The 18,817-nt window shown below is 45.0% G+C and overlaps 1 protein-coding gene across 3 annotated transcripts; it reads left to right on the top strand.

The window, feature by feature from the left end:
- The first annotated feature begins 1,596 nt into the window (after window positions 1–1,596).
- Window positions 1,597–18,448, top strand: LMO4 (LIM domain only 4). Of its 3 annotated transcripts, none has more exons than XM_028102464.2 (5): window positions 1,597–2,000; window positions 4,753–4,991; window positions 12,360–12,456; window positions 12,900–13,055; window positions 17,658–18,448. In XM_028102464.2, the coding sequence occupies exons 2-5, from the start codon at window positions 4,756–4,758 to the stop codon at window positions 17,664–17,666; spliced, it is 498 nt and encodes a 165-aa protein (XP_027958265.1). In that variant the 5' UTR covers window positions 1,597–2,000; window positions 4,753–4,755; the 3' UTR covers window positions 17,667–18,448. The 3 variants fall into 3 exon arrangements, with proteins under 3 accessions (XP_027958265.1, XP_027958267.1, XP_027958266.1); XM_028102466.2 differs by lacking the exon at window positions 1,597–2,000 and adding an exon at window positions 3,861–4,031; XM_028102465.2 differs by lacking the exon at window positions 1,597–2,000 and adding an exon at window positions 4,443–4,548.
- Window positions 18,449–18,817: the final 369 nt, after the last annotated feature.

The following is an 18,817-nucleotide window of genomic DNA, read 5'->3' as shown; positions in this document are numbered from 1 at the left end:
AGCCAGATTCTTCTGCAGGTCCCTTTTCTCAATCCAGCAGTACTGTACGTGATACAATATGAAAACTTGTCCCACAAGGCTGGTTTTACTTAATGATACTTAGCAGAAGGGCTTTGCACTTTCATGATAATTTCCACCAGAAAAATCTCTCTGGAACGTACTAATAATAATCAGACCTAATATTAGCCTCAGATCAGAGATTTATTAAACCTATTTGGCAGAGTAGATAAAGTTGAATGACGAGGTATTCAAACATCTAGGCTGAGCTTGGGCCCTGGAAAGAGACTCTCAGACTAGCACCCTAAAAGCATTCCTGAACAGTTAAATTTATACTAGACGTGACCTTTTTTACTCCCCAGAGGCTGTGAGATTAAGAATGTTGCAATTACTTCTATTGCTTTCGGGGCCTATGAGAAATCATCAGGCCTCATCCTCCAGAGTGGGGTGGAGAGAGGGCAACACTTCCTCCCCGAAGTTTCCCTCAACTTCCAAAGTAAAGGCTGTGATCTTTCCATCACCAACAATTGATAAATATCCATGAAACGCCTACGAGGTTCTGGGTTCGTAGTCGGGCTCATGGGGAGCAGAGGGATACGTGTGCAGTATTTAAGAACTACCGATTCTGTCTTTACCTTGTTAACTGAACTTCCACTAAGGCTCATCAATCTCGAACGCCGGGAATTAAAAAACCAAAACAAAACCTCTTCTGCGTGTGTGTGAAGTCCACCGCCCTAAGATTTTGGGAAGACTCTTCTTCCCAAACAGGAAGAGATCCATTTCTTAGAAAGACGCGAAGTTAAGTTTCCTAAGGGGCTCGCGTCGGCGCGAGGGGAGGGCGGTCCCCGAGGGGCGGGCGGGCGCGGGTCCCCAGGGTCGCCCGCGCGCTGGGAGAGCAGCAGCGGCGCCCCGCGCCTCGGCTCGCGAGCTCGGGCCGCGGAGCACGGCCCCCATGGGGGCCCCGGCGCCCGGGTCTCCGCTCCCCACCTGATTGCGGCCCTTCCCTTCTCCTTCCCCGGCCCACTCCGCCGCCTCCCTCTCTCCCCCGCCCCCAGAGTCTCGTTTCAGTCATCCCTTTGTCCTTCCCCGGATTGGCAGGTTTTATTATTCCGCCTGAACAATCCGGCCGCCCAGTGGCTGAGGGTCGCTGACGTCGGCGGCAGAGCCGGGGAGTAGTTGGGATTTTGCTCTGTCAGTAACACATGTGTAAGCGCCGCGGAGGGAGCGAGCGAGCCGGCTAGAGGCCAGCGCTGCCGCCGCCGCCGCCGCCTCCTCCTCCTCCTCCTCCGAGCCGGGCAGCGGCAGCGGCCCCGGCAGCAGCCCGGGCAGCGGCGCAGGCTCCAGCGCGCCGGGCCCCGGCCGGCCGCAGCTCCCCGGCTCCCGCGTGCGCCCCCCTCCCGGCCTCCGCACCCGCCGCCGCCGCCGCTCCGGGGCTGTTGTCTCTGCGGCTGCTCCCCGGCTGGAGAGGCAGGAAGCTCGGCCGAGCGGCCACCGCCGCCAGCCCCGAGCGAGCCAGCGAGCGCGCGGGAGGGAGGAAGGCGGTGGAGGAGGAGGAGGAGCGGGAGGCGCGCGGGCGGGGGCGGGGGCCGCCGGGCGGGGGAATATACAAAGTGAAGCCACATTGCCAAACTTGCAGCAGCGATTGCAGCAGTTGCTGCCGCTGCGCCGCGCCTGAAGCCGCGCCGCGCGGGCCGAGGGCTCCTGCAGCTGCTCGCGCGGAGCCGGAGGCGGAGGAGAACGCCGAGGACTGAGACTGACACTCCTGCTCTCGGCCGCCTGCCACTTAACGCGGGGCCCCCCCAACCCAGCCTCAGAGCAACGCGTTAAAAAAAAAAAAAAACAGCCCTTAGCCCCCTCCTCCCCTTTCCTGCTTCTGCGAGAACATCCCCCCCCACTCCCTCCAGCTCCGCCAGCCAAGGCGCCCCTTCCTTGGAAGCCGAGCGGCTTCGCTCGCTTTTCGCCGCCGCCGCCTTTCGCAATATTGCAATATAGGGGAAAAGCAGGTAAGGGGACGGCTGGGGAGCCGCGGGCAAGGAGGGGGGAGAGGGAGGAGGGGGCCGATTTGGGCCCGGGCTGTTTTCTTTGGCTTCCTTCCCTTGACCGTCCCAAATTGCAAGTAAACAATACGTCGGCTTAGATAATGCGCGAGTCTGAAACTACCGAGGCCGGCCTGCGAGCTAGCACGGAGGGCAGCCAGCCCCGGGCAGCCAGCTTTGTAGCGGTTCCTGCTTACAAAAGGGTTCTTCTTGGAGACGGGGCTGGTGGGGACCTTGGAGGGGGGTGGGGATATTTTCAGTTCCTAAGGGAGAGGCAGGAGGTGCTTAAATGAGGGTTTAAGTATGAGAAGTAATGTGGGGGAAATAGTCACGACCCCCCCACCCCCCCAGTAAACACTATTTTTGAAACAGTGGCAGAAAGGATCTAAGTGAGCAGGATTCAGTATTGCTGGTTCTTTTCAAAAATTCCTCTTGGCTTATAAGTCTTTTGTTCCAATCCAGGAGAAATCCGGTGAATCACCTAATTAAAATCAAGACATGAATTAAGCATCCATTTTTGTACTACAAATTGCCAGCGCTACGTTTGTCCCTCCCCTGGTCTCCATTAAAAAACACCAGAGACGTTGTTAAAGAGGGGCAGATTTTGCCTCTAGCTGCCAGTTCTGCTTTCTATTTCACTGACTATCCCAGGACCTAAATTGCTTGGCTATGTAATTACTAGAGTATAAGCCTATTTAACTTAAAAGCTTTCTTTTTTTTCCAACTCTAAATGAAACTTGATGAGGGCCCGTCCTTAGTTATCAAGGGAGTCAGTTTCTGGTCAGTCCTCTTGATTCATCTCTTTTAGATTTAATCAGCATTAAGGTATTGCTTGTCCTTAAGAGCTTTAGCTAATGGGGTTACTGGATGCTTTTCTCAGTGTAATGTTTCCTTTTCAAAAAAAAATATACATATATATTTACCTCTCACCAAAGATGGGGGCGGGGAAGAGCTTGGAATCTCCTCCCTCCCTCTCCCCTTTTAAAAAGGAATTCGGAGCGATTAAAACGTTGGGGGAAACAGTTTAAAGACCTCGGGCAGGAAATGCAGATTCATTTGGGTTAGGGCTGAAATTGTAACAAAAAGCAATTCCTCGAGTAAATGCATCAGATAAATCAATTTACATAAAGGTATGATGCATTCGGATGAATGCAATGCTAATGGGTTTTAGAGTGGTCCTGTTTCCAAAGTCTCAGGGTTTTGTTACAGCTTAATTGGTGCAGTTCTTATTCTGGTTTATTGTGCGGTCACTGGACACACGTTCCGGGACTCTTTCGGAGGAAATGTGTTTAAAATCGGCCTATTTAAGGAACCCGAGTCCTTGTTTCGTTCCCTTCCCCTGGTTTTTTTGCAGCAGCCAAGTTGGGCCGGGGACAGGCAAAGTTCGCCCTCTCCCTTCTGAGGTATCAGCTGAATGTCTTGAGCAGATAGCCGGGAGCCTCAGGGGGAGCCTACACTCTCGGCTTACAGAGGACAAAGACAAAACAGGCTGCTTAATTGGCAGTAAATAACTTGATCTTTTTATAGAATAAGTGACTGGAGGAACACTAGGACTTTATTGGACTCAGGATTGGAGGCAACAAATTAATCGGTTTAGGCTAAGCTTTATAAATTGATTCCTATATTATACCCCAGTTGCCTCTCGTGACATTCATTAGAAAGAGTGGGGAATTTTGAAAAGCAGTTTTTGGTGACAGCAGGACTGGCCCGAATATAACTTGTGCATCCCTTAATAGTGCCTTCTCGCATATTATCTGTAACGCCCCCCCCCCTTTGGAGGAACAAAGCTTTAGCATTTAAATTGCTGATCAAGGGCAGATTAGTGAGACCAAAGTGGAGAGTGTTTGTATAGGAAGTTAACAGGCATCCTAAAGTTCAATGATCTATTATTCTTGCCTGTGTCCTGAAAACCCAGAGAAAACACTCATTGATCTTCAAAATGAAATGAGATTTGGAACAATAATGGGAGATGGCGGTCACCACAATGGCATGTGAAAGGTGCTGTTTAAAATACGAAAAACCAGTTTCGCAACTTTACACACCGCACCCCCTCCCTCGCGTCCCCTCGCCTCCCCTCCCACCACCACGCTCTCCCTCTTCCCCTCTGCCGGTTTCTCCCTCCTTCCCTCCCTCCCTCCCTTTCAGAAAACCGAACTATTTCCAACTTGTGAACTGCAGCTGCACTTCCCAGGGCAGAGCTTGGGAGGGAACGTGGCTCCGGCGGGGGCCGCCTCCCCGCTCCCCTCGGCTAGCTCTCGGGGCTCGGCGGGGGCCGGGGAGGGGCCCGGCGCGGCGGTGGGTGGGTTTGACCCTCATTTGCTGGAGGCGGGCAGCGAAGGAGGGAGGAGGGGGCAGTGGGCGGAGGCGGGGGCTGGGAGGAGGCGCCGCGAGGGGTGGAGCGCGCCGCCGAGCCTCGCTCTCGGAGTTTTGACAGTACCCAAGCTGAAATTGTCAGCGGCGGCGAGCGCTGGAAAGTTGAGAGGAGCTCGTGGCCCCAGAACAAAGCTTGAGAAAAGTAAACAGGCGGCTGCTGCCGGCTATCCTCCCTCCTTCCCTCTCCCCCTCACCCTCCTGCGCGCCGTTGCCCTGCTGCTTCCTTCCAGCGGCTCTGGGGGTGGGGGGGGGGCACGGCTTTGCTCTCTCGCGCGGCGATTACCACTAACTTTTGCATCGCCCCTGTTTTGTCTTTCTCTCCCTGTCCCCTTCCCGCCCTCTGCAGACCATGGTGAATCCGGGCAGCAGCTCACAGCCGCCCCCCGTGACGGCCGGCTCCCTCTCCTGGAAGCGGTGCGCAGGCTGCGGGGGCAAGATTGCGGACCGCTTTCTGCTCTATGCCATGGACAGCTACTGGCACAGCCGGTGCCTCAAGTGCTCCTGCTGCCAGGCGCAGCTGGGCGACATCGGCACGTCCTGTTACACCAAGAGCGGCATGATCCTTTGCAGAAATGACTACATTAGGTAAGACTTGGCTGCTTCCCTTTAGATGGTGAGCAGAGCAATGGCAAGGCCAAAGGTTACCAAGGGTTTTAAGGAAAGGAACAGGATACCTGTGAGAATACGGTGTAACCTTCACCTCAAAAACCTGGTTGGTTCGATTTAAGGGGTTCGAGGAGCATGTGTTAATCTTTCAGTTTTTAATAATAAATTGATGGCAGAAGCCATACTAAGTAAAAACTCTTGTCCATCTGGTGGGACTGGGCTGTTAGGTGTGCAAAGGTTGGGCACTCTCCTGACCAGAATTTTAAGTGGTCTGCTCCAACTGGACCCTGAAAAGTGGGAGTTAGGCTGCTACCTTAAAGAAAGGTAGGGACCTACATAGAAACTCAGAGACAAAAGATTGCCTTAGAAATAAGTGTAGTTAGAAATGATTTGCCTATGGTGATGGCTAATTATATTTACATAAACTCTTTTAAACTTTTTTGAGTGGAAAACTGTGACTCATTCTTTGTGCTCCTTGTGAAAAATGCTGATTACCCATCAGTTTAAAAACTTGTAATTCTTCTCATAGTAAACTCCCTCCCTCTCCCCCCCTCAACAAAACATAAAAACCCTCAGTGGTAGTGTTTTTCTTTGTAGAATGTTAGTTGGAGGCTTGTAATGCTCAGTGTTAGTGTGTGGTTCGTGATGTAGAATTTGCAGGTTTTTCAGTTGAGGAATGTTCTGATTTTGGGTTGTTGTTGTTGTTTGTATCACTACTCTTGATTCCCAAAAGAGATTTAGGAAAAGAAGCTATAGAATTATACTAATCTTGCATTTTAAAGCAATGTATAGGAACATTCATATGCCTGTGTAAGCAGTCTTTTCCAACAAGTTTCAGTGCAATTAATGGAAAGAATTCAGGAGGTCAGGTGCCTATAGGATCTTTTCAGGTGAACTCAAGCTACTTAAACTCATTAATTTGAAAGGAGGCATTTGAAGGATTACACATTTAATTTGAGTAAATGGTTTGATAGACTGATGCACATGAATGCTTCTAGGAGGTGTTCTGTTTCAACATCCAGTAATTAAAAAAAAAAAAAACAACAAAAAACCCACACGCACACCGTTGATACTAGAGAACCGTTGATATTAGAGAACCGCTCACTTTTACGAAGAATTGCATTCTAGTTAAATTTCTGTCCTAAACCGTTTTCTTTATAGAATATTAGTAGAAAACATTGCTCTCTTCAATGCGGGTGAATCAGTGGATGAGGTATTTTGTACAAAGTTTAGTTCCATTGTGATTCCCTCAACTCTGCATCTAAAAGTGCAGAAGATCCCAGTACAGTTCAGAGCTGAGTATGTGTATGTTTACCCCAGTAATTTCATTAATCTAAAATGATGGAGTAAAATGACATTTGGTTATTCCGATAATGCAACCTATGTCCACTCTGCTGGCATCCTTAATCAGCCAAGTAAAAGAAATATAGGACGGGAGAGGGCTTTTATTTTTAAATTAAGATGGCAGCATTAATTTCACTAAGTGTTCTTTTAGAAGTAAATGTTGGAAAATCAGCAGGAGCATGGGTGTAATGCTTTCTGGTCCTCCTTCCAAGCAATGCCAGGAGCTTTGACAGTATTGTAATTAAATAGAGAGCAAAACTGGTAAGAAGGCAGGGTAGCTTAAAGTGCAAAAATTGACTGTTCAGATGCGGTGAATGGTACAGATTCACCTCATCTCCAAGTGCTTTCGAGAAAGCCTTCGCTTCTGATTACCACTAATTAAAAAGAAGATGGGTCCACTTGCATTCCCTCAAGACAAGTTTAGGCAAGTGGCTTTCTGGGAATCGGCTCCTTTCCCTATTCTTGGGACCAAATATAAATGCCCATTTGGTGTTTTCAACTGGCTTAATGGAGCAATGGAGGATGTGTGCCCAGCCCCGCGCCTTAATTAATTGGGTCCGTATTCTCTCTTTTTTTCCTCTGATTTTGAAAACTGGAGCCAGGCTTGCTCTTGAACTAGATGCTAAACTGAGAACCTTAGATCTCTCCAGGGAGAGAGGAGTTATAGCTCAGTACCAAATTGATCATGGCCTCCCACTCTGCTCAGGGCTCATCAGCTGCTGAGCTCCCCCACCTCCAGGCTGAGGAATCTCTGAAGTCTTCCTTCAGTGTTCCCTCCCTCTGCCGATCAAGATGCCGGAAGGGTGGGAAGGTGAGGAGGCTCGCGCGGTCCTTTTCCTCTCAGCTACTCCCTCCCCAGTACCCCCCCCCCCCACCCGCTCCAGGCCCACTTGTTGGAGGAGCTTTGAATTCTGCAAGGGTGGCCACCGAAGAGCGGAGTAATTCGCTTGCCAGACGCCAGGTGAAGGGGATCCTTGGGCACCTCCGCCCGATTGGGACCACAGAGCGATCTATTAAGGGGCTTTAAACTGACTTTGAGGTGTGATCTTTTGAAAACTACCAAGATATGGCTAAAAAGCTGCGGGGAAGCAGGGCCGGGAAGGTGGTGGTGGTGGTGGGGATGGGGGGGGCACTGCTTTTCCCTAGTCCCTTCCCCCTGCGTGACCCGGTGTTGATTGGGCAGAACTGGTCTTCTGCCGCCTCTCCCTCCAAGATTTCAGATAAAGCCGCTGCCTTGCTGCAGCGAATCCGCACAATTAAAAGCTTTAATTAGTGGCTCCTCCATTTTCTTAGTTCTGATGGGCTTTATCTAATGAGATCTGGTCTCTGGCTTAGATCTGCTCCGAATGACGTGTCCGCAATGAATGAGAGCTGCGTCGCAAACAAAACATTTAATTAACAAAATTGGCCTCTAAGAGAGGGAGAGGAAGACGGGGGGGGGGGGTGTGGAGGGGAAGGGGGAGGGTGGATCTTAAAGGGGCCAACGCCTGCCCACCCCCGCTACAAAAGTCGGCGAACCTTGTAACTGTCCCCTCTTTCCCTACCCCCAGCTTCCGACCCCCCAGCTCTATCCAAGCGCCACCAAGTAGCGTTCGAAACTCTTTTCCTCGAACCCTTCTTCCTCCACCCCTATCTCGGGCCCGAAGACTGGCGCGGAAAGTGCAGCGAAAGGAGGAAGTTCGGAGACCGACGGGTGGGGCCCCAGGTCCCGGGAGGGCGAGGAAACGCACCGGAAGCCCGGGTGGAGGTCCTCGGCGAGCCCTTTCTCGCTTGGGCCCCACCGGGCTCAGCGCCGCCCGAGGCCGCGTTCGAGGCGTCCTACGGGCCGGCGGCCTCGGGCCCGCGAGGGGGCGAGCGCAGGGCGGGAGCCGTGCGAGCCTTCGCTCTTTCTTTCCCCCGGCTCCTCTCGGGCGTTCACGTGGCGCCCGCAGCCGCAGTGAGCGCCGCGCGGCCAGTGGTGGGGGTCCCGGGCGGGGGGGTTGGGGGTGGTTGATGGTAGAGGGTGTGTTTGGGGAGGGGGTAGCGTTAGGAACCGAGGCGCCGCCAGACATCGAGTTCATTTCCCTGGTAATCAACAGCAAGCTGCTATATTCAGAGAATGCTGTCCCTTTAATTGAACAGGCTAGGTAATTAAATGGCACTTTTCCAATAGGACGTGCTAGGTAAATCTAATAGTTGGTTATTTAATATCACTTTGAAGTCTGCCCACTCAAGCACAATGACAGCACAGGAGCATGTGAACTATTAGCTAGGAAAAAAAAAAAAACCCAGGATCTCAAAAATTAATTAAATCGCATGCAATTTAGGGGGAACGTTTATCTTGATTTGTCATAACAGAATTAATTCAAGGCCTCCAATTCACTTGGGGGCAGATCTGTTACTCTGAATTAACCAAGCGTAATTTGGCTGATTTTTTTTTTTTTCTCCCTCCCCTCTCTAATGCAGCAATTGCGATTATTCACAGCCCCCCTCTTAAGTATCAATAGCTTCTGGTGCTTTTAAGGTGCTTGGTCTCTAGTTATTCCGAAGTACCTTTAATGGACTTGGCTCCAGGCATAATTTCTGGGTTGCATTTCTTTGTTACATTTAATATAGCTGGTGCAGAATTTAGATTAAATATAGGAACCTGCTGGAAAACCAATTGCTTCTGGATCAGTAGCTGTGGATGTGCATTTTTCTCCTCAGATAGGATGCTGATATTTACTTGCAGGTACAAATGTATACCTTTCAGCCATACTTTTAAAAACGCACCTCTCCTTGCCTGAAAGCAGTTTAGAAAACACAGGTAGCGTGCCATATTGCATGTATTTGGCTTGAAGTAATAATGCAGTTGAAAATAAGCCCACCTATGGGTCATTGAAGTTACTAAAAGATGCTAAGCATTATTACTAAACTAAAAATACAACTGCTGTCCATCTCTTCATGTCAGCAAGGAGAGTTGGAGCGGAGCTGGTGAGCGGTACTAACACTACATGGCGTTTTTCATATAGGAGCAAAGCACCTTTAAAGTGCAGAGGTTTGGGGCGATTTCTTCCTTTCTTTTCCCTTTTCCCCATATAAGGAACCTCTTGATGTTTGTGATTGATTGCATTGCCCAAATGCTGAAATATTAACGACCTTCTTGGACTGAGGACCCAAAGAAAGGAAACTGAAACCGATTCTGTCATCACAATTAAAGACTCCCCTGGCTTTAATTAGCCTGACCTGGGGTATATCTCCCCATTGCTTGAGTTAAAGAGAAAAGAGCCCATTATAGTCCAGTCTGAGACCGATAGCTACTTAATTGAGCACCTAAAGCCTCGAGCCTTTTAAATCAAACACTGTCCTGGACAGTCCCCCTGGTTAGATAATTAACTCTACAGCATACAGAAACGTTGTAAAAAAAAGAAAAAGTAAAAAGAAAAGAAAACCACACAACTTTTCAGAAAAAGGGTGGAATTCTAATGGTAGCCTTCGTCTATGGTAAAAGGGGATTAAAAATGTATATAGACATGTAAGTTGTTCTGTTCTGAGGCAGCATGAAATCTGTAGACGTGGAAAGATCTTAAACCCCATTAATAATGTTGTTCAATAGCACATCAGTCCCGGGTAGATTGTGGTCATTTTCAAACTTTGTAACTGTAATTTCTGACACTTTAGGAATCCCATGATTTTGTGGCTGATTGTTCCCTGAAAGGTTATGAAAGTGGCACTGGAGAAAATAGGATGTATGAAAAGCTTTTGGATTACATATGACTGCCCTGATTATTAAAATACACTTAGTTGTGGAAGACATACAACCGACTTTACTCAGGGTGAATTGTTAAATAAATGAACACTTAGGCTGGGTAATCAGATCGGTACTGTGAAAGGGTATTTTTGAGATGGAGTGTCACGGTGTACCTGTTGGTAGTGGCAGCCATAATTATAGACTCTTATCCATTAAAATACTTCTGAGTTGCTGTTAGAGGATATTTGGTCCTTAGCTGTAGTAGGGTTCTGTTCCCCATCCCCATTATCTACACCCTCCCTACCTTTATCCTCAGCATGTATTCAGCCACATCGACATGTTTTTAACTTTATTTTTACTCAGATTGTTTGAATTCGGTACTCCTCTTGAGGATTGGAAGAGCCCTGCTGTTGACTATAAACTCTTTGCCCATGGCCACGCTAATTCTCTGGCCGTCCTGCCCTTCTGAGAACCCCCCCCCCCCCGCCCCCGGCAGCAGTGACAACCCACACTCAACACGCGAGAAGGGTGCTGGAGGTGAGACACCAGGAGGTCCCCATCAGTGTTCCTGAAGTGGTCCAGCATTAGGAGACGGCAGGCCAGTGGCCCTGAGCTCCCACACGGTGTGGTCCTGTGGCTAGAGGTCCTGACAGTGTATTATTTCAGCTTTCTCTGTGTAACTGTTCTGATTCTGCAAGAACGTGTCAATGTGTCGTGGATCTCAGACTAATTAGTTTTGAAATGGAGTTTTGATTGAACTCTTCAAATCGATGCTGCTGCAAAATTTGTTTCTCGGGCTTCCTATTAAAAGCCATCTTAAGGGGCAGTTTTACTACTCTCCCTGTCGTTCAGTCGATACATTTAATAACAACTTACAGGCTATTTTCAATAAAGTGGCGACAGCAAATTAGTAGTTTGAACATGACAAGCCTCTTCTGCAAGACCAGATTCTGAAAACACAAAGCAATTATTTTTATATAGAGGCATGCCGCAATCATTCAGATTACGGGGTGTTCTATAGGAACATGTCTCCTGGTTTGACACAAACTGCATTTTATGACTTTATTTGGACAAGGAGGAAATGCAAATACTAATATTTATTATGACACTAATATGTTAATTTGTAAGTCCTATTACGTTGTTTTTCATTGTTGAAAAGTGCCTCTCTGACCCTGCTTACTTGTTCCGATATCACCTTTCAATGTGAAATCATTTTGGTCTGTTTAATAAATATTTGTGGATATTAAAAAGGGAAGCCCAAAAGCAAATAAAGCTTCCCAGCTTGAGTCTACAGACATCATAAAAGCCAAAGTTCGGTATTCATTAAAATATTTTGTTGTGCCCATGGAAGGATATTAGGAATTACGTATATATTTTTCTTCAGTACACCACACTTCCTTGAGCTTTCCCCTCCTCTACAGCCTTCTCCTTCTCCCCCTCCTCCCCCTATGGCAGATGTTGTGGTCTCATTTGATTGCATAGGAAAACTGCAGTGATACAGCAAACACCCAGAGAGATATGATGACAAATGGGTCCAGATCCCGGTAAATTACTTTCTGCTCAAATCGAAATTTCATTCAGTTTGTTGCTAGCAGAGATGAAGTAATCTAAATTGTGGACTCAGGAGCAGATAGAGGGAAGTTGGAGCAAGCATTTCATTATCAAGAGAGAGAGAAGGTTAGGATGAAAGAGATGAGCAGAGGCAAATCTTAAGTGTTGACACCATGATTGAAAAGGTTAACCCATACACATTATATATCAACCTGGATAGCAGAGAGTTTCTAATGGAAAGTCTGCACTGATGGAGGTTTACGGGAGTTTCAATACACTGAGCATGATGTCTTCTTAGATATACAATCAAATCCTCTTAACCCTTTTGATGACTCATATCTCAAGATATGATTAAAGTACAAAAGAGTTCTTCATATAATTTCAAGGACACAATGCATTTAAACTCCAGTCATGAATTGTATCTTTCTTTTTTATGATGAACCCAGTAATCTGATAAAATGTGTGTAGAACAGAATTGTTTTGTATTTGCTGGAGGTGTAAGTCAATATTTTGATTAAATCCGGGGCATCTCTTCCTCTGCGGTAGGCAGAAGTTAGCTGTGGCCCCCCAAAAAGGATTTTTCCCGGATTATATAAATCACTCCTAAAATTTGAAGCCTGAGTCAGAATTCAGCCTCTCATCAAATGCATTTCAAAGGGAGGGCCAGAGGCCAGGGGATGTCTTTCGTTCTTTTTCTTTGGTTTCGGGTTATTCATTGGTGTCCCCCGTCATCTTTGTTGCAGGTTATTTGGGAATAGCGGTGCCTGCAGCGCTTGCGGACAGTCGATTCCTGCGAGCGAACTCGTCATGAGGGCCCAAGGCAATGTGTATCATCTGAAGGTAGCATTTGCCCCTCCTGTCTTTTAAAAAGAATCCTACCTTTCCTACGCGCCTTTTTAAAAAGAATCCTACCTTTCCTACGCAGAAACAAAGCATTTCTCCTTAAACTCTGTTTCCTCAAGCCGTAGACACTAAAGGGATCTACTGAAGTTGTAGCTTGGCCGTGATTAGCAGTACATACTCGCTCCCCCCCCCCCACACCCCCCTACCCCCCACATCCCCGAAGCACACATGTACCGGTTTCTCCCCCCACCCCCCCTTTAGCCTGATCCAGTTGATTGCGTTCGGGCTTACTGTTTTCTGGAATCCTGTCAAAGGAAGAAAAGCTAAACCCTGAGTGGCTCTGTACTTGACGGATACTTGCTTACGAACAATTTATAAACTTGTGACAAAAAAGACTTAATTTGTACTCGTTTTCAGTGGGTTTGCTTTTCTCTTTTCAGTGTTTTACATGCTCTACCTGCCGGAATCGCCTGGTCCCAGGAGATCGGTTTCACTACATCAATGGCAGTTTATTTTGTGAACATGATAGACCTACAGCTCTCATCAATGGCCATTTGAATTCACTTCAGAGCAATCCACTACTGCCAGACCAGAAGGTGAATACGTAGCAGCTGCTAATAAGCTTTATTAGAGTGAGTTGGAAGGTTCAACCTTCGAGGGAGTTCTCCTGGGCGGATGTGTTTTCGTGTGCCCTTTAAAGAAATGTAGACGACTCGTACGTACAGGGTTCAGAAATAGGAATATGTACTGATTAAATTGTGAATCTTCTGTAGTTCCAAAAAGACCCTGACTTACTTATATGTGTAGCTTCCCCAGTGTTGAACGGAGGATTATCAATGCTAAGTCAAAGCATAAAACTTCCATATAACCGGTTGGCTTTCCCACCTGACAGTTTTGAAATTCAGAAGTACGCTGTGAATAGGTGATTGGGGGAGGCAAATGAGAGCATTTATGGTAGAAAAAGGGAGTAAATGTCTTTATCATGAAAGAATGATTTCTGCATTGGTTGTAGCAATCCCGGACACCTGCCTTCCAGACCCAGTTTACCGTGCTGTTTTGAGAAGAGCAGTTTTACAAACATTGTGTAATTCCAGAGGGGGGGGGGCATTTTTGTTGATTGGTATATATAGTCTTACAAAATTTGAAGAAGTTACGACTTTTAAGACAGAGTTCTAGGTTTTTGCTAATCACTTTGGGCCACGAATCGCTCCACTGAAGATTATGTATCTCGAGTCTCGAACCACAACTGGAAAGTTTTTGGACCAGAGTTAAAAGTGAGGATATTTTATACAGTTGTTCAAGTCACTTCAGAGGGAAAATGGTGATCAACAGTTGTCCAGCGCCCCGCCCCTCCCCCCCCCCCCCGCCCCAGTACTGGATAGTTTTAGATCTATTTTAATCTCCTTAATAAGTCCTATAGCTATGCAAGTGAGTGCATTTTGATAACTGCTGTGCCTAATTTGTAACAATTACTGTCAACCTTCAGTTAAGAGACTGTTCATTCCACACTGGCCCAGAAAAGAGTGAAATGTATGACTCGTGCGCATAATTTTATTCACATCATATTTCATACTGATTATGTATTGATGACATTGATTCATTTACTCTTTACAGCGCCACTTGCATGGATATTAAATCTTATTGACCACAGATGAATTTTAATTTCAGATTGGTGATAGATTTTTCCATCAGCTCTGATAGTATGTTTGACTTTTTCATCATTAACCCAGGCAATCACACAGCACTGAGTTATTGCATTGAAACAAAAAGTGCACACTTCACTTGGTAATTCTTTATGGATTTACAATAGGAACTTCATTAATGTCTGTTGTAAGGATCACAAAAAAAAAAACAACATTTATCTGCAAATAGGAATATAGCAAGCTTCAAAAGGCTCAGGAAAAAATATTAGACTTCTTTGTCTTCTGTAATGCATTTTCTTAATGCTGTGTGTGGGGAAAATGACTAATATTTGAAAACTTTTTACCATTTAAAATTATACTGCCATGTTTTAATGCTGATTTTTATCATTTTCCCTTACTCAAATTTATGGCCTAAGTTTAAATTTATTTTCCATTTCTTTATTAAGTAAATGTCAATTATATCAAAATAGGCACACTTTTCTTTGTTTAATTTACTAATATGGGAAGCTATGTAGCATACCATTTTAAGAATAGAAGTCTAATTTTTTATTGCAGATGAACCAGTCACCATCGATGAGGCATTTTAAGCTTCGTTAAGGAATGCCAGTACATATAAATACTTACGATTTTTATTTTTTGAATTGTAAAGAAGTGAATCTATAGGGCAGAGTTGAGAACAATGGACAGGTAACACATATTTTGAGATAACCATTTCAATGTAGAGGCAAAGCCATTTCCAATTATACTTGGGAGCAAAAAAAAAAAAAAAAAGGCAACAAAAGAAATGTGCTAGGAATAAAATGGTTGAGCTCTTCCTCATCCCCTCCCATGTAAAAGCGTAGTTTTTTGCAAGTTAGATCTTAAGTTTGTTGCTGGCTTTATACCATTTCTTTCTCTGACTTAACAAAGTATAAGAAATGATTGTTGCAGCTCACCACCTTGCAGCGTGAGGATTCAGGGACATGGAGACAAGATGGAAAACGGAGCCAGCTGTGCAGTGCTGCATACAGGCAGTAGCCACATTCGCTTGGGACTAAGTGCACAGGGCATGTAGCGAATAGGAGCAGGGTCTCCCCAGTGCTGTCTCATTGGGTACAAGATGACGTAAGTTGAGAGGTTTCAGGGAGGAAAGCTGGAGAAACATCTAGTTTGCATGGTTATAAGATTGCATGTATTGTGCCTTTCAGATGAGTCTTCTGTTTTGCACACTTTTTTCAGGATGGGAGAGGTAGGATGTTTGGTTTGGATCACAGAACATAGTAGGCAACCAGAAAGAACCAACTGGTATATCCTTCCTTAATGTTGGAAGCCAAAAATAGACAGGTGGCCTTCAAAAATTAATAGCTCTTAAAGGGCAGAGGGAAGTATAACTTAAGGATATGTTCTTGTCAGACATTGGTAAGAAGCTGTGTTTTGGGGGTGATGTTAATTAAGAACATTTCCCCATTGGCATAAATGTCTCACAGATTTGCCCTCGGTGCTCAGCTTGCCACGAGCACAGTCAATTCACAAGGTGGTTTTTGTAAATAAAGGTTTTGGACAAGCTGAACGTGGTCCGGAGAGATACTAATGAGAGGGCAAGGGGAAAGAGGTAATGAAAACACACTTCCTGGTGGAACGTAAACTGCCTTTTGGACCTAGAGAATGCTTGACAATTATTTTCCCAAATCCCTGTGGCGTTTCCTTTCTGGAGGAGATGAGATGGGGAGAAATGACAAACTGCCCCACTTTATTATTTTCTTCTCTCCTCATCCTCCATATTTTTGGTAGGGAAAACTGGACATCAGTTTTGGCCGCTTTCCTTTTATTCACTGAACCAATTAGGTTTTTAGTGCATGATGCATGATAAAAATAGCCAAGCTCCTCTGGCTTAAAAGTAATGAGTTGATTATTTATACACCCCTTCTTTAAAGGCAGCTAATTGTATAGAAAGCATAGGTCCCCATCATCTGGTCCCTTTAAACTTTTATTCTCCTGAAATTTGTTGCCAGTGTCTGGGATGTGTAGTTTAGCTGTTGTTCTGCATCATTGGCTTTGGTATATCCTGAGAAAAAATAATTTTGAGTTTATAAATCCTGTAGTGTCCTGAGTGAAATCTCAGACCACTAGTGTTCAAGGATCTACAAAATTTTATAGTCTGTATCATTTAAAGGAGGCTGGGCCGTCCTCAGGAGAATACTGCCTTCTAGAGAGTTAACGTAAATACAATCAGGAATTGTGGCTAATTTTTTTTTTCCTAATTTTTATCTGCTCTGGAATTATTTCTTCCACTCGAGTGGCTGTTTGGTCTAGAATTATCTGCGCTTTTCAGTAAAATATGAGCTCACATCTCTGTAGTTGGAGGAAAATTTAGCAAGTGTTCTAGTTTACGTATCACCCCGCAATTCCCCTGTAGTTACATAATTGGTGTTGTGTGTGTCCATCGTAGAGGACATTTGATGCTCATTTATTAAATATGCTCGCTGGCTGCCACCGCATCTTTGTTCTGGACAGACAAATTACCTTTCTCACACTGAGCTTCCACTCTGGGGAATTAAGCCTCCACCACTTTAATTAGCTTGGAAGTGGGGGGTTGCAGTTCCTAATAGACTTCAGGCTTTATAGTAAGTTAGGGAAAGGGTGAAATGAGAACTTCCTGGGAAGCTCAAAATGTCATTTAAAAACCATGAAAACCTATATATATTATTTCATTTTGGTAATTGCAAACCGATTGTATTTGATGACTGGATTATCATTTCTAACTTAGACATGAAAGTTAGACTTCGCTTGAACTATGTTTTTTGATCGAGTACAAGTCATTCACATATCACATATGTTTGATTCATATATATTTACAATAGTTATGTAATACTAAGTGACATAGCAGATAGATACTAAGTGAAAAGTAGTATCTGAATATTTGTATGTATGTGGGTGTGCATGTATGTGTATATATGTTTACCTTATACCCACATATACATATATATTTCAACCCATAACCTTTAGGCTGAGAAGGACATGGGTGAGTGGATGTCATGTGGGGAAATCAGAATGATCACTGCCAATATTTAGCTTTTATTACATGCCAGGCACTGTTGAAAGTGCTCCATCTGTATTTTATATAATCCTTGTAACAGCCTTATTATCCCCACTTTCCGGATGAGGAAACTGAGACCCAGAGTAACTTTGCCAGAGGTCACACAGTTGAGCATATTACACCAAAACCTCCTTGTGGGGCACTTGGCTCTGCATGTGCATTTATGATGCTCCTACTAGGCGAGATGTAATTCATTCTTTTTAGAAGAGAGTTCAGCAATTAATTGTAGAACTTTACACCAGAAACTTTATGAAAGTCCATTTATTGTCTCATTTTCTCTGCTAGTAAAACTGCAGAAAACGTTATGCTTTAGTTCTTCGCTGCTGGAGTAAGCGTAGAAAGCCTCCATCAAGTCACAGTTGGAAAGTAATCTAATAAAAGAAGATTAGTGAACGTAGAGGAGACAAAAGCAGTCATGTTTGAGTTTAATATCTCAAATTGAGCATTTTAGCTAAGATGCCCGTTTGTATTTCTTGCAGGTCTGCTAAAAGGTCAGAGGAATGCAGAATGCGTGCCTTCATCTCAGATTTTGTTCATCACAGGCGAATCCCATGCGTCTTCAGTAGACAAGTCACCTTTGTAGCTAGCCCCAGTGCCGGCGCCATGCATTGCACCTTCTTTAGTCTTGATTGCCCTTCCCGCATTTATTGGTGTATTAAAATGACTGAATATGAACATTAAGGACTCCATGAACCTGGGCTAATGGGAGACTGTAGAGAAAATGAAAAAAGATCCACCGGAGGACATCTTTGGGGGGGGGGGAGGGAGCTTGGGAGGAGGGAAATGACTAATGAAGCTAATTAAAAGAAGCATTCAAATCTGCTTTCTACCCTCATTAACAATTAGCAGGGCACTGGCCAGAGTTTGTACCCTGTGTTTTACCTTAACAACATTCTATTTGCTCTTTGTATATTTAAGTGTTGTAAGGAAATGTGTTTCAATCAAAACTGAACATGAGATAAAGGAAAGAGATGTGGCTTTTGTGATATTCTATCACAAACACTTTTATTGTATCTCTGTAAAATACAATGTATGTATGCATGTAAGTGTTTTCGTCCTAATGTTGCTACTTCCATGGCAAAGGAAAAAAAAGAACGAAAAAAAAAAGAAAAAAAATTGGAAAAAAAAATCAGGCTCATAGCAGCTACTGTGTAGAAATTTCCCCCTACTTCTAATTTGCTGAATGAAGAAGAAAAATCTTTTATTTGTGATATTTTCAGAGACATTTGCTCTAGTATGGTGTATTTAAATAATAAAAACTTAAAAATTCGATGGAGTTTGGATTTAAACACTGCTTTTTCTCTTCTGTATTTTGGAAAATTTAGTAAGTTTGTTTGATACCAACTTCGTCGAGGGAGGTGGTACGTATATTTATTTAGCTCTGGGCCAATAAGGTTTTCTTCAAATTAACCATGCCATTTTTGGCAGGGTTACAAAGCAATGTTTCTAACGGAGTCCTTTTTATAAGTTCTGAATATTCTGGTAACTTAAGCACTTCATTACACTCCTATATCACAGTGAATCTTTTGTGTTTATATATAAATATTTGTTCGATTCTTCAGCTATTCTGTTGATTCTTTCTTCCTCAGTAGGAAAGCCTTGGGTATTGATGAAAAGCATGCTAAAGACTGTGATATCA

The sequence above is a fragment of the Eumetopias jubatus genome, unplaced genomic scaffold, assembly GCF_037043125.1.
Source record: "Eumetopias jubatus isolate StellerSeaLion01/CBP00866 unplaced genomic scaffold, mEumJub1_p1.0 scaffold_4, whole genome shotgun sequence".
NCBI lineage: Eukaryota > Metazoa > Chordata > Mammalia > Carnivora > Otariidae > Eumetopias > Eumetopias jubatus.
The sequence above is the reverse complement of the archived record's forward strand: the minus strand, read 5'-3'. Positions and strand labels throughout refer to the sequence as shown.

What these genes read in the sequence shown, in the direction of transcription:
- LMO4 (XM_028102464.2), top strand. Translation starts at nt 4,756, where the DNA reads ATGGTGAATCCGGGCAGCAGCTCACAGCCGCCCCCCGTGACGGCCGGC. An exon ending in TGCAGAAATGACTACATTAG is followed by an intron (nt 4,992 to 12,359) that starts GTAAGACTTGGC and finishes TCTTTGTTGCAG; the next exon opens with GTTATTTGGGAATAGCGGTG. An exon ending in GCAATGTGTATCATCTGAAG is followed by an intron (nt 12,457 to 12,899) that starts GTAGCATTTGCC and finishes TTCTCTTTTCAG; the next exon opens with TGTTTTACATGCTCTACCTG.